The sequence below is a fragment of the Sapajus apella genome, unplaced genomic scaffold (assembly GCF_009761245.1).
Source record: "Sapajus apella isolate SASKATOON/1434 unplaced genomic scaffold, GSC_monkey_1.0 scaffold51, whole genome shotgun sequence".
Taxonomy (NCBI): Eukaryota; Metazoa; Chordata; class Mammalia; order Primates; family Cebidae; genus Sapajus; species Sapajus apella.
Genome location: NW_022436991.1, coordinates 8,633,053 through 8,646,375, shown reverse-complemented (window position 1 = coordinate 8,646,375; position 13,323 = coordinate 8,633,053). Strand labels below are relative to the sequence as shown.

The 13,323-nt window shown below is 50.7% G+C and overlaps 1 protein-coding gene across 1 annotated transcript in view; it reads right to left on the bottom strand.

The window, feature by feature from the left end:
- The window catches only part of SDR42E2 (short chain dehydrogenase/reductase family 42E, member 2), a 28,075-nt gene extending 14,752 nt beyond the window's left edge, over positions 1 to 13,323 (bottom strand). The window contains exons 1-5 of the mRNA XM_032242912.1: positions 12,032 to 13,323; positions 11,479 to 11,574; positions 8,413 to 8,470; positions 6,984 to 7,102; positions 5,592 to 5,667 (exon numbers count right to left, since the gene is read on the bottom strand). Of these exons, the coding sequence (XP_032098803.1) occupies positions 5,592 to 5,667; positions 6,984 to 7,102; positions 8,413 to 8,470; positions 11,479 to 11,574; positions 12,032 to 13,111 (1,429 nt within the window). The 5' untranslated portion in view covers positions 13,112 to 13,323. The remainder of the gene's footprint in view (positions 1 to 5,591; positions 5,668 to 6,983; positions 7,103 to 8,412; positions 8,471 to 11,478; positions 11,575 to 12,031) is intronic.

Below are 13,323 nucleotides of genomic sequence, written 5' to 3'. Positions count from 1 at the left end.
TTTTTTTTTTTTTTTTTTTGAGACATGAGTCTCACTCTGTTGCCAAGGCTGGAATGCAATGGTGCAATCTCTCGGCTTATTGCAGCCTCTGCCTCCCAGGTTCAAGTAATTCTCCTGCCTCAGCCTCCTGAGTAGCTGGGATTACAGGCACCCACCACCACACCTGGCTAATTATTTTTAGTGGAGATGAGGTTTCACCATGTTGGCCAGGCTGGTCTTGAACTTCTGACCTCAGGTGATCCACCTGCCTCAGCCTCCCAAAGTGTTGGGATTACAGGTGTGAGCCACCGCTCCCGGCCATAATTCATGTTTAAGATTTAAAAAATTTTTCTTTTATTTTTATTGCCATATAATAATTGTAGATATTTGTGGGGTAAGGTGTGATGTTTTGGCTGTGAAGTTTAGAAAGCAAGGGATACCTGAGGTTTTTCCATGCATGAATACAATGTGTAATGATCAAATCAGGGTAATGAGCATATCTATTAATATCATCTGGAACATTTATCATTTCTTTGTCTTGGGAACATTCATATCTACTGCCTGGGCAACAAAGTGAGACCCCATCTCCGACAAAAAAAAAACAAAAAAAAAGCCAGACACCATGGCGTGCGCCTATAGTCCCAGTGTTCTGGGAGGCTGGGGTGGGGAAATTGCTTGAACCTAAGAGTTTGAGGCTGTAGTGAGCCATGATAGCACCACTGCACTTCAGCCTGGGTGACACAGCAAGACCCTGTCTTAAAGAAAAAAAAATCCACTCTTCTATCATCTATTTGAAAATGCACAATAGTTGTTAGTTATAGTCACTATATAGTGCTATAGAATGCTAGAACTTTAAAAAATATATTTAAAAACATTTAAAATAACTTTTGTTTTTGAAATGGAGTCTTCCTCTGTTGCCCAAACTGGAGTGCAATGGCACGATATCAGCTCATTGCAACCTCCGCCCCTCAGATTAAAGAGATTCTCCAGCCTTAGCCACCTGAGTAGCTGGGATTACAGGCATGTGCCATTATGTCCCACTACTTTTTGTAGTTTCAGTAGATGAAGTGTTTCGCATGTTGTCCTGGCTGGTCTCAAATGCCTGACCTCAGGTGATCCACCTGCCTCAGCCTCCCACAGTGCTGGGATTACAGGTGTGAGCTACTGTACCCAGCTTAATGACTTAGAGACAGGATCTCACTCTGTTGCCCAGGCTGAAATGCAGTGGTGTCATCCCGGCTCACTGCAACCTCCCAGGCTCAAGCATTCGAGACCTTAGTCTCCCAAGTGGTTGGGACTATAGGCTCATGCCACCACACCCAGCTAATTTTTATTTTTATTTATTTATTTTATTGTTTTTGAGACAAGGTTGCTCTGTTGCCCAGGCTGGAGTGCAGAGGCGCCATCCCGGCTCACTGCAACCTCCACCTCCCAGGTTCAAGCAGTTCTCCTGCCTCAGCCTCCTGAGTAGCTGGAACTACAGGCACATACCACCACGCCCAGCTAACTTTTGTATTTTTAGTAGAGATGAGGTTTCACCATATTGGCCAGGCTGGTCTGCTGACCTTGTGATCCACCCACCTCAGCCTGCCAAAGTGCTGGGATTACAGGTGAGCCACTGTGCCCCACCTTAATTTTATAAATTAATTAACTCCCAGCCCCAACTTCTCAACTAAAATGGAGCCTCTGAGAAGAGGTTCCACTCTCTCTCCCTCCCAAGGCTCGGGTTCCCGAAGGGGCTGAACCTTGGTATGGAATCCCAGGGTGGGTCACCTTCTATGACAGCTTTCCTTTGGGGAACCCCTCCCCCTCTGCATGAGGTCTTAGGGGGACCATCAGTTTAGAAGGTGGCCATGGGATGTTCTCACCCAGGAGGGGGACTCTTGATATCATTGACACTGGGAACTAAAATCCTAGGAACAGAGTCACCCGGAGGAGACTGGTCATCAGTTCCTGCCACCCAGGTCCCTGAAGCTGCCTTAACACTGCCCTTTCCAAGCCCTGGTGGTTGCATTTCTAGAAATCTATTTTCCAGAAGCTAGCCCACATCCTTCCTAGATAAGTTCCCTTTCCCCCGATAAATGAGCTGGAGCCAGTGTCTCTGGGTCATAAGCGAATGCCCTAACTGCTACATCCTCCAAGCCCCTCACTTTACCTGGAGGACAAGTGCAGTGGGTTAAATGCTGGCCCCCTAAAGATATGTCCATGTCCCAGAACCTACTGATGTCACCTTATTTGGAAAAAGGGTCATTGCAGATGTCATTGAGGATCTCGAGATGGATCATCCTGAGTTATCGAGGGGGGGGGCCTCTATCCAATGACAAGTGTCCTTAAGAGACTCACAGAGAAGAGACAGATGGAAAAGAGGAGAAGGCCATGTGAAGGCAGAGGCAGGGGCTGGAGCAATGCAGCCACAAACCAAGGAATGCCTGGGGCCATCAGAAACTAGAAGAGACGAGAAAGGAGCGCAGGCCAGGCACAGTGGCTGACACCTGTAATCCCAGCATTTTGGGAGGCCAAGGTGGGCGAATTACCTGGGGTCAGGAGTTCAAGACCAGCCTGGCCAACTGGTGAAACCCTGTCTCTACTAAAAATACAAAAGTTTGCCGGGAATGGTGGCGCATGCGTGTAATCCCAGCTACTCAGGAAGCTGAGGCAAGAGAATGGCTTGGACCCAGGCAGAGGTTTCAGTGAGCCCAGATCGCCCCACTGCACTGCAGCCTGGGTGAAGAGTAAGACTCCATCTCAAAGAAGGAATAAAAAAAAAAAAAAAAGAAAGGAGTACAGCCCAGCTGACACCTTGATTTCAGACTTCTGGCCTCCAGGATGGTGAGAGAAGAAATGATTGTCTTTTATTTCTTTGTTTTTGAGGGAGGGTCACAGCTCACTGCCATCCTGACCTCCCTGGGCTCAGGTGATCCTCCCACCTCAGCCTCCTGAGTAGCTGGGAGTACAGGCATGCACCACAATACCCAGGTCATTTTCTTTTTTTTTAAAGACAGGGTTTCACCATGTTGGTCAGGCTGGTCTTGAACTCCTGACCTCAGGTGACCTGCCCGCTTTGGCCTCCAAAGTGCTTGGCTTACAGGCATGAGCCACTGCGCCTTGCCAATCATTTGTATTTTTTGTACAGACGGAGTTTTGCCATGTTGCCTGGGCTGGTCTTGAACTCCTGGGTTCAAGCAATCCCCCCCGTCTTGGCCTCCCAAATGGCTGGTATTACAGATGTCAGTCACTGCGTCCAACCCATTTCTATTGTTTTAAGCCATCAAGTTTGGATGGCATCATTTGTCATGGGAGCCACAGGATACTAATACACCCAGAGACAGAGACGGGAGGACATAACTGCATTAACACTGAGCTGGGATCTGCATGCCTCGGGATTCTGCTCTCAGGGCTAGGGACCCCTGCGCCGAGTCAGAAGAACACTTTCAGGAACCCGCTTGGATAGGAGGGAGTGGAAACGACCCCAGGTGACTGCAGCTGGACTCCTGGAAGGCAGGTATCGGGTGAGCTTTCCTGTAAACAGCCTGCAGCTAATTTTAAACTCAGGGTCACCTGGGCATAGTGAGGGGAGGTCGGGTTGCAGCTGATGTTGGCAGGCGGGGCATCAGACAGCTACTTCACAGAGGGCCAGGGTATCCATGACTCTCCTGACCATGGAAAGCTGCAGATGCTCATATAAATAATTCTTGGCTGGAGGATTAGGTGTCTAGAGTACAGGGTGCTGAGCTGGCTGGTTGAGGCCCCACGTAGAGGAAAGAATTCAACTGCACAAGATTGAAGCCCTGGGAAAACAGCAGGATGGTTCCACTGGGATCAGGGATCCAGGCCTGACTGGCCCAGGGTGATGGGGAGTAGGGTGGGAAAGATTTTAGGGAAAAGAGCTGATGCTCAGGGACCTGCTTAGCTGGCGCTACAGCGCTGCACAGTGATTAGGCCCCAGGCTCTGGTGTTAAACTCTCTCGGGGTTCAAATCCCACCTTTACCACCTAATAGCAGTATGACCTTCAGTGATATCAGTTCATCTGTCTTAGTTTTCTCACCCGTACATTGAGAATTATCAATTTTTTTTTGAGATGGAGTCTTGCTCTGTCACTCAGGCTGGAGTATAGTGGCATGATCTCGGCTCACTGCAACCTCTGCCTCCCAGGTTCAAGTAATTCTCCTGCCTTGGCCTCCAGAGTAGCTGGGATTACAGGCATGCACCACCAAACCGGCTAATTTTTTTTTTTTTTTTTTTTTTTTTGGTATTTTTAGTAGAAATGGAGTTTCACCATATTGGCCAGGCTGGTCTCGAACTCCTGACCTTGTGATCCACCCACCTCAGCCTTCCAAAGTGCAGGGATTACAGGCGGGAGCCACCGCGCCCTGGGGAGGATTATAATTTTTAAGCCCTTTGACTCTCCAAATCCACTTGGCTCTCAAGTTTAGATGGTTTTGATAGTAAAGGGAAACCAAGTTATCTGATTCTTTTTACTTTCTGAATTTTAGAAAGCAATATAAAATATATATATATATATATATATATTCTACAGACAGGATTTTGCCGTGTTGTCCAGACTGGTCTCGAACTCCTGAACTCAAGCCATCCACCTACTTCTGCTTCCCAAAGTGCTGAGATTACAGGTGTGAGCCACCACGCCGACCCAACTTTCCTGATAATCTGGATAGCATGAAATTTATCTGAATAAATTTGGCTCTGAAGTGTAGAAAGCAAGGGATACCTAAGGTTTGCACCTAAAAGGGGTGTTGTGAACAGTTAATTAGACCTCTGCATATAAAGTTAGCATGCAATCTGTGGGAGGAGAGCCCATGAAAATAAAAAGAGAATAAAACTAAAATAAAGGAAAAAGTAGAATAAAGAATGGGGCTGGGCGTGATGGCTCATGCCTGTGATCCCAGCACTTTGGGAGGCCGAGGCAAGAAGATCACTTGAGGCCAGGAATTTGAGACCAGCCTGGACAACATAGTGAGACCCTCATCTCTACAAAAAAATTTTAAGTAAGCCTGGTGTGGTGGCACACGCCTTCAGTTCCAGCTACTTGGGAGGCTGAGGCAGGAGGATTATTTAAGCCCAGGAGTTCAAGGCTGCAGTAAGCTCTGATTGTGCCATTCCACTCCAGCCTGGGCAACAGAGAAGACCCTATCTCTAAAACAAACATAAATAAGACAGCCAAGGTGGACTTTTCTGGGAAGTCATTGAAGCTTGAGCTTTTGGGCCTCTCCCTTGCAAGTCCCTTCCAAAGTGTTATACAGCTCATTCTACACTCATCATTTTGTATTCTTTTGTGTAAAGAGGGCCCCTGAAGCTGGATTCGCTCCTGTGCAGTAGAAAAGAGAGCTAGACTTGGGTTTGCTCGAGTCTCTTCCCCACCTGACTATGTAAGGACAGACACTAGGCCTGATTTCTGGGCTGTATCCCTAGCGGGGCGCAGGCACACAGCTGGCGCTCAGAATGTGCTGAACCACAAACGGCCAAGGTCCTGGGAAACTGTCCTTTGAAAGGAAGGCGGGCCTCAGACACATATTAGCATGAATCACACGTGTACGTTGGGGGAGGCAGCAGTGGGCAGGTGTGTTTGGCATAAGCAGAGCCCCACGACACTCACCTGGGAGAGGCGTCCCATTGGCCATGAGGGTCAGTTGGTCGGCGATGGCCTTGGTTCGGGAATAGTGGTCTATGTGCTGCCAGACACCAGGGAAAACAGAACCATCAGAGAAGGTCAGCAATGCTGCTGGCAATGCCTGCCCAGCCTGGCCAGCCCCAGGGCTGCACCTTCCCTGGGGAATCCCACTGGGATATGGCCAAGCCCTGAGCCCCATGGCCCCTTCTCTCCCCCTGGGTGGGAGAACAGTGCATCTCCTTCCAGAGATACAGGAGCAGAGGAGCACTGGGTCCAGAGCAGCAACAATGACCTGGGCAACCCAACTCAGGGAGGCTGCTGCCAGCCCCAGATGCCTGCCCTGCAAGGCTGATGCTGGACACCTGCTGGGTGAATTACCTATACGTGGCTGTTTTGTGTTCACATGACATTTTCACATTGCTTATCTCATTTCCTGCTCTGCACAGCCCCATGGTGATAGTGTTATCATGTTGGGATGAAGAAACAGAGGCTTCTCCAGGTGTGGTGCCTCATGCCTATAATCCCAGCACTTTGGGAGGCCCAGGAGGGAGGATTGCTTGAGCCCAGGAGTTTGAGACCAGCCTGGGCAACACAATGAAACCCTGTCTCCACTAAAAATACAAAAATTAGCTGGGTGTGGTGGCGGGCACTTGTAGTCCCAGCTACTCGAGAGGCTGAGGTGGGAGGATCACCTGAGCCCGGGAGGTTGAGGCTGCAGTGAGTTGAAATCATGCCACTGCACGCCAGTCTGAGTGACAGAGCAAAGCAAGACCTTATCTCAAAAGAAACAAACAGAAAAAAACAAGGCCTGTAACCCCAGCAGCTTGGGAGGCTGAGGCAGGCAGATGGCTTGAGGCCAGGAGTTCAAGACCAGCCTGGCCAACATGGTGAAACTCTGTCTCTACTAAAAATACAAAAATGAGCTGGGCGTGGTGGCACGCACCTGTAGTCCCAGCTACTTGGGAGATTGAGGCAGGAGAATTGCTTGAATCCAGGAGCTGGAGGTTGCAGCGAGCTGAGATCGTGCTACTGCACTCCAGCCTGGCGACACAGCAAGACTCTGTCTCAAAAAGAAAAGAAAAGAAAAGAAAAAAAGAAACAGAGGCTCAAAGGGCTTCAGTGATTTGTTCAGGGACAGGGTGACATGGGTAGGATGTGGCCAGGTTGAGGCTAAGGCCAGGCCTGTCTGATTTCAATGCCCCTGCAGGTGTGACCAGCTAAAAAAAGAGAATGCTGATGCCACCCAATTTTGAGGGCCTCTTCCTGCTAGGAGACATCCTGAGTTGTGAAACCCACCCTGCTTTCACCCATCCCTACCCTCTGAGCTGTGGGTCCCAGGACTGTGGGCCCCACCCACCTCTCCTGGAAGACAGGTACCTCGTCCAGTGGGAAATACGGCACGGAGTCCTCATTGCCCTGCTCTATGGGCTTCCCGCCAAATGCAACGTTGACAGTGCTGGTATAGATGAGGCTTGGAACCCGCCGGCGAACACAGACTGTAGCAACAGGTGCACAGAGCATCAAACACACACACACATGTGCACAGACACAGATACACACACAGGACACGTGTGAGCAGGGAGTCAGCTGAGGAGGTGCCATGCAGATCTCCACTGAGTCTTCAACACGCAACTTGGCCCCCCAGGACCCTCCCAGAATCTAGAGCTGTTCAGGATGGAAGGGTCTCCTGCCCTTAACTGAGGGTGGAGGTCAAGTTCCTGCTCCATGGACCCCTGGGAACCAGGCCTGCTCCTTATTCTTTCTCAGTGTGGCTTGGACCCTGAGCTACCTTGCCAGAGACAGGTCAGAAGAAGGTCTCACTGGATGGAGACACAGAAAAAGATCTCTAGAATCAGAGACACATGGGATCAGGCAAGACGTGCCCAGGCAGCCCACACATGGGTCTTCAATTTTGGTGCTTCGGCAACTTTTCATTGATTGACTGATTGAGATGGAGTTTTGCTCTTGTTGCCCAGGCTGGAGTGCAATGGCGCGATCTCGGCTCACCGCAAGCTCTGCCTCCCACGTTCAAGCGATTCTCCTGCCTCAGCCTCCTGAATAGCTGGGATTACAGGCATGCGCCACCACATCCAGCTAATTTTTGTATTTTTAGTAGAGACAGGTTTTCTCCATGTTAGTCAGGCTGGTCTTGAACTCCTGACCTCAGGTGATCCACCTACCTCAGCCTCCCAAAGTGCTGGGATTACAGGCATGAGCCACCATGCCCAGCCTTATTTATTTATTTTTAAATCTTATTTATTTATTTATTTATTTATTTATCTTGAGACAGAGTTTCGCTCTTGTCGCTCAGGCTGGAGAGCAGTGGCGTGATCTCGGCTCAGTGCCACCTCTGCCTCTCAGATTCAAGCAATTCTCCTGCCTCAGCCTCCCAGGTAGTTGGGACTACAGGCGTCTACCACCACACCTGGGTAATTTTTTTGTATATTTAGTAGAGGAGGGGTTTCATCATGTTGGCCAGGCTGGTCTCGAACTCCTGATCCCAGGTGATCTACCCCGCTTGGCCTCCCAAAGTGCTGGGATTACAGGCGTGAGCCACCGCGCCAGACCAGCTTTGGCAACTTTTCTTCCTCCAGCCTCTAAGCCCTGAGAGGTAACTCTGTTCCCCATGTTCCCAGGCATGCTAAGGCTGCACTGACACACCCATGCAGGGACCTGGGCAGGTCTGCAGTACACGAAGGATGTGCTGCCCACGGGCCCTCCATTTGATGGCCAGAGGGTCCCACCTCTGCAGGAGAAGGGAGAGGCGGAGATGTACAGCAGCTCATACCTGGCTCTGAGCACCTACCATCAATCACTAGTTTGGTGCCTCCGACATTTATAGACTCAATCTGCTCTTTCTGCAGCTAAAAGACAAGACAGTGAGAAAGTAATGGTGCTACCCATGACATCTTGCTGAGGCTGGAGGGCTGAGCTTGGCGTCAGGTGGGACGGGCAGGGCAGCAGGATGTTCAGCTCAGAAGCAGGGATCCCGAAGGCCCACCAGGAGTGTGGGTGCCTGGCTTTGCCACCATCTTCCTGGGTTGCCAGGGAAGGGTCTGCCCCACATCTGGCCCTCAGTAACCTCATCTGTGAAATGAGGGCCGACCTCCTCCCCTGGGTGGCAGGTAGGACCTAATAAGACACTGGAGAGGACCTGGTAGAGTGCCTGGCACAAAAAAGGGGCTCAGAACCTGTTCGGTCATTTTCTTACTCTCAAAGCCTCAGTTTCCCTATCTGTAAGGTGGACATGGTAATACGGGCTGGGCCTTCACGAGGGAGCTGGGGTGTGAAAAACAAAAACTAGGCCACTCTGAGGGTTCCTGTGAGCCAGGGACAGGGCGAGAGCTTCCTGATCCACAGTCTCATTTAATTCTCTTAACAACAGGAGGTGAGATTCATGCCTACTTTTTAGCTATATTTATTCTTTATTTTTGAGATGGAGTTTCACTCTTGTTGCCCAGGCTGGAGAGCAGTGGTGCAAACTCAGCTCACTGCAATTGCTGCCTCCCAGGTTCAAGTGATTCTCCTGCCTCAGCCTCCCAAGTAGCTGGGATTACAGGCATGTGCCACCATGCCCGGCTAATTTTTTTTGTATTTAGTAGAGACAGGGCTTCACCATGTTGGTCAGGCTGGTCTCAAACTCCTGACCTCAGATGATCCACCTGCCTTGCCTCTCAAAGTGCTGGGATTACAGGCATGAGCCACCACGCCCAGCCTATATTTATTCTTTTAAGAATTTTTGGCCAGGCATGGTAGCTCACACCTGTAATCCCAGCACTTTGGGAGGCCGAGACAGGCGGATCACCTGAGGTCAGGAGTTTGAGACCAGACTAAGCAACATGGCGAAACCCTGTCTCTACTGAAAATACAAAAATTAGCCAGGTGTGGTGGTATGTGCCTGTAATCTCAGCTACTCAGGAGGCTGAGGCAGGAGAATTGCTTGAACCTGGGAAGTGGAGGCTGCAGTGAGCCAAGATCGTACCACTGCACTCCAGCCTGGGTGACAGAGCGAAATTCAGTCTCAAATAAATAAAGATAGAGATAGGGGTCTCATTATGTTGCCCAGGCTGGTCTCAAACTCCTGGGCTCAAGCAGTCCTCCCACCTTGGCCTCCCAAAGTGCTGGGATTACAGGTGTGAGCCACCGTGACTGGCTCTATATTTATTCTTGTTGTGGCTGTTTTTGTTTCATAGGCAAGACAATCAAGGTGAAAAAGAATTCAAACAGTAAGAAGAGTGTATGGTGAAAAGTTTCCCTCCCACTCCTGATTCCAAATCTTCCTTTTCCCCCCCTAAAGGCAGCCACCGTTAAATTTTCTGTGTTTCTAGAGATAATCTATGCTTGTTAATATCAGCATGTAAGCATGTGTGAGTATAGAAATAAACAGTTTCTTTCGCTTTTTTTGTAAACAGGAGAATGCCAAACACTGCTTTGTGCCTTGGAAACTGTTTTTTTATCTGCACACATTGAGTCAGCTCTTTCTTTTGAATGGCTGCAGATAATTTCATTGTAGAACACAATTTATTAGGCTGCGCGTGGTGGCTCATGCCTGTAATCCCAGCACTTTGGGAGGCCAAGGCAGGGGGATCACCTGAGGTCAGGAGTTCTAGACCAGCCTGACCAACATGGAGAAACCACATCTCTACTAAAAATACAAAATTAGCCAGGCTTGGTGGCGGGTGACTGTAATCCCAGCTACTCGGGAGGCTGAGGCAGGAGAATCGCTTGAACCCGGGAGGCGGAGGTTGCGGTGAGCCAAGATCACATCATTGCACTCCAGCCTGGGCAACAAGAGCAAAACTCCACCTCAAAAAAACAAAAACAAAAACAAAACACACACAATTTATTTAAATAGCCCTCAACTGATGGGCTATTTCTAGGGTTTTGTTATTAAAAACAATGCTGCAAATGCACATGTGAGCGTAATTTCTGAGTCAAGGGGTACCCGTATGTTTTGGTGGATACTCCCACATTACTCTCTGAAGAGGTTGTGGTATTACTAATAGTAATGTCCTCACTTTCCAGATGATGAAAGAGGATCAGCGAGGTTAAGTAAACTTGCCCTAGGTAACACAGTTATAAAATGGCAGAACTAGGGCCAGGGGCGGTGGCTCATGGCCTGTAATCCCAGCACTTTGGGAAGCCAAGGCAGGTGGATCACCTGAGGTCAGGAGTTTGAGATCAGCCTGACCAACATGGAGAAACCACATCTCTACTAAAAATACAAAAATTAGCCAGGCGTGTTGGTAGTACCTGTAATCTCAGCTACTCAGGAGGCTGAGGCAGGAGAATCACTTGAACCTGGGAGGTAGAAGTTGCAGTGAGCTGAGATTGTGCCACTGCACTCCAGCCTGGGTGACAGTGAGACTCTGTCTCAAAAAAACAAAAACAGGCTGGGCACGGTGGCTCATGCCTGTAATCCTAGCATTTTGGGAGGCCGAGGCAGATGGATTGCTTGATGTCAGGAGTTTGAGACCAGCCTGGCCAATGTGGTGAAACCCTGTCTCTACTAAAAATACAAAAATTAGCCAGGCCTGGTGGCGCATGCCTGTAATCCCAGCTACTGGGGAGGGTGTGGCAGGAGAATCGCTTTAACCTGGGAGGGGGAGTTGCAGTGAGCCGAGATCACGACATTGCACTTTAGCCTGGTGAAGAAGCAAGACTCTGTCTCAAAAACAAAACAAAACAAACCCCAAACAAACCAAAATGGCAAAACTGGTATTGGTCTCATGGATGCAAGATGCAGGCTGGGAATAGCCCAAGTCCTTCCTACAGTAGGTGAAGCGTGAGAGGGAATGGATGGGTGTGAGGGCAGAGCCAGGACTGGAACCCCACTCTGTCTAACTGCAGGTGTTGTGTGTGAGGAGCCCACCTTCTCAGCCCCGGACATTCCATAGGAAGCGACATGGAAGACACAGTCCACCCCTTCGAAGGCACGGAACAGGGCTTCTTCATCTCGGACGTCAGCCTGAACCAGAGAAAAAAGAGATGAGGGCAGGGGGTTCAAGTCCAAAGCAAGAGATAACACCTCTGCACCTCACCTGGTCTCAGAGCTGGCCCCCGACCCAGCCCAGGCCAAGCCTCTGTAGCGTCAGGAAAGGCTGGTGGGGCAGGATTCACTAAAGGATTCTCCAGGGCACCGTGGGCATCATCCTGTGCTCATTCATCACACTCTCTAGGTCACAGAGGCTGGGCTAGGTTTATGTGCACTGTTTCAACAACTCTTAATGAGACCCTGTGAAGTCAGTGTTACTACTGTCCCCTTTCTGTGACAACAGCTGCCCAGCTGGTAGTGCCAGAGCTGGAACTCAAACAGTCTGGCTTCAGAGTCTCTGCCCCTAAACTCCACGCCACAGGTTTCACATCAAACACTCTCCCCTGACCATCACCACCACCCCAGTCTACTAAGACCCTTGTCCCCGTACCTGGATGAACTCGGTTTCCGGGGACAGTTCCCACTGGGGTCTGCGGCGGTCAAGCAGAATGACGGAAGTGCCGCTCTTGGCCAGGTGGGATCCCAGGCTGAAGCCCAGGTAGCCTCCTCCTCCAGTTACCAGAACCTTCTGCCTGGCAGCCTTTGTGGGTTTGGCTTGAGTCTTCTGCTGTGGTGCTGGTGTTGGGGTTGCTGTTGACTCCCTGGGTTTGGGCCCAGTCCCAGACCCCTGTCTGAGCCCAGGCCGTAGCTCTGGCTCAGGTACAGACCCAGATGCTGGCCCAGGTGCCAACCCAGCTCCTAGACCAGGTGCTGACCCAGTTCCTGGCCCAGGTACAGACCCAAGTCCTAGACCAGGTGCTGAACCAGCTCCTGGCCCAGCTACAGACCCAGGTTCTAGACCAGGTACTGACCCAGCTCCTGGCCCAGGTACAGACCCAAGAACTACACCAGGTACTGACCCAGCTCCTGGCCTAGGTACAGACCCATGTTCTAGACCAGGTGCTGACACAGCTCCTAGACCAGGTACAGACCCAGATCCTGGCCCAGGTACAGACCCAGCTCCTACACCAGGTACTGACCCAGCTCCTAGACCAGGTGCAGACCCAGCTCCTGGCCCAGGTACCGATCCAGCTCCTGGCCCAGGTACTGACCCAGCTCCCGGCCCAGGTACAGAACCAGCTCCTGGCCCAGGTACAGACTCAGCTCCTAGACCAGGTGCTGACCTAGCTCCTGGCGCAGGTACTGACCTAGCTCCTGGTGCAGGTACTGACCTAGCTCCTGGCCCAGGTACTGACCCAGAGCCTGGCCCAGGCCCTAGACCTGGTCCAGTTCCTGAAACAGTATCAGGCCTCGGAACAGCACCAGAACCCGCCTGAGGTTCTGGAATAGCTTTGGGCCCCAGTCCAGGCCCTGGAATGGCACCAGGCTTTGGTGCAGGCCCTGACTCAGACCTTAAACCAGACCTTGGGCCTGAGACCTCTCCACAGGCCTGGCAGACAGGGCAGCTCTTCTCACCCTGGCCTGCAGGTTTGCAGGCCTCTGGGGAAGAGCCTGGGGGGTTGGGCTTCATCCTCTACTGAGCCATGCAGACCCAGAAACCGACCACCTGTGGGAAAAAAATAGAAGAAAGCATTCTCTAGAGTTGTTTCAAGTCACATAGATTATTAGACCTCTAGGAGGAGGGGAACTCCAGGCGGAAATTAGAGACTCTTTGAGTTCCCAGGGAACCTGTCCATTTCAGAATCTCCAGAATCTCCAGTATGGGCTGGGCAAGGTGGCTCA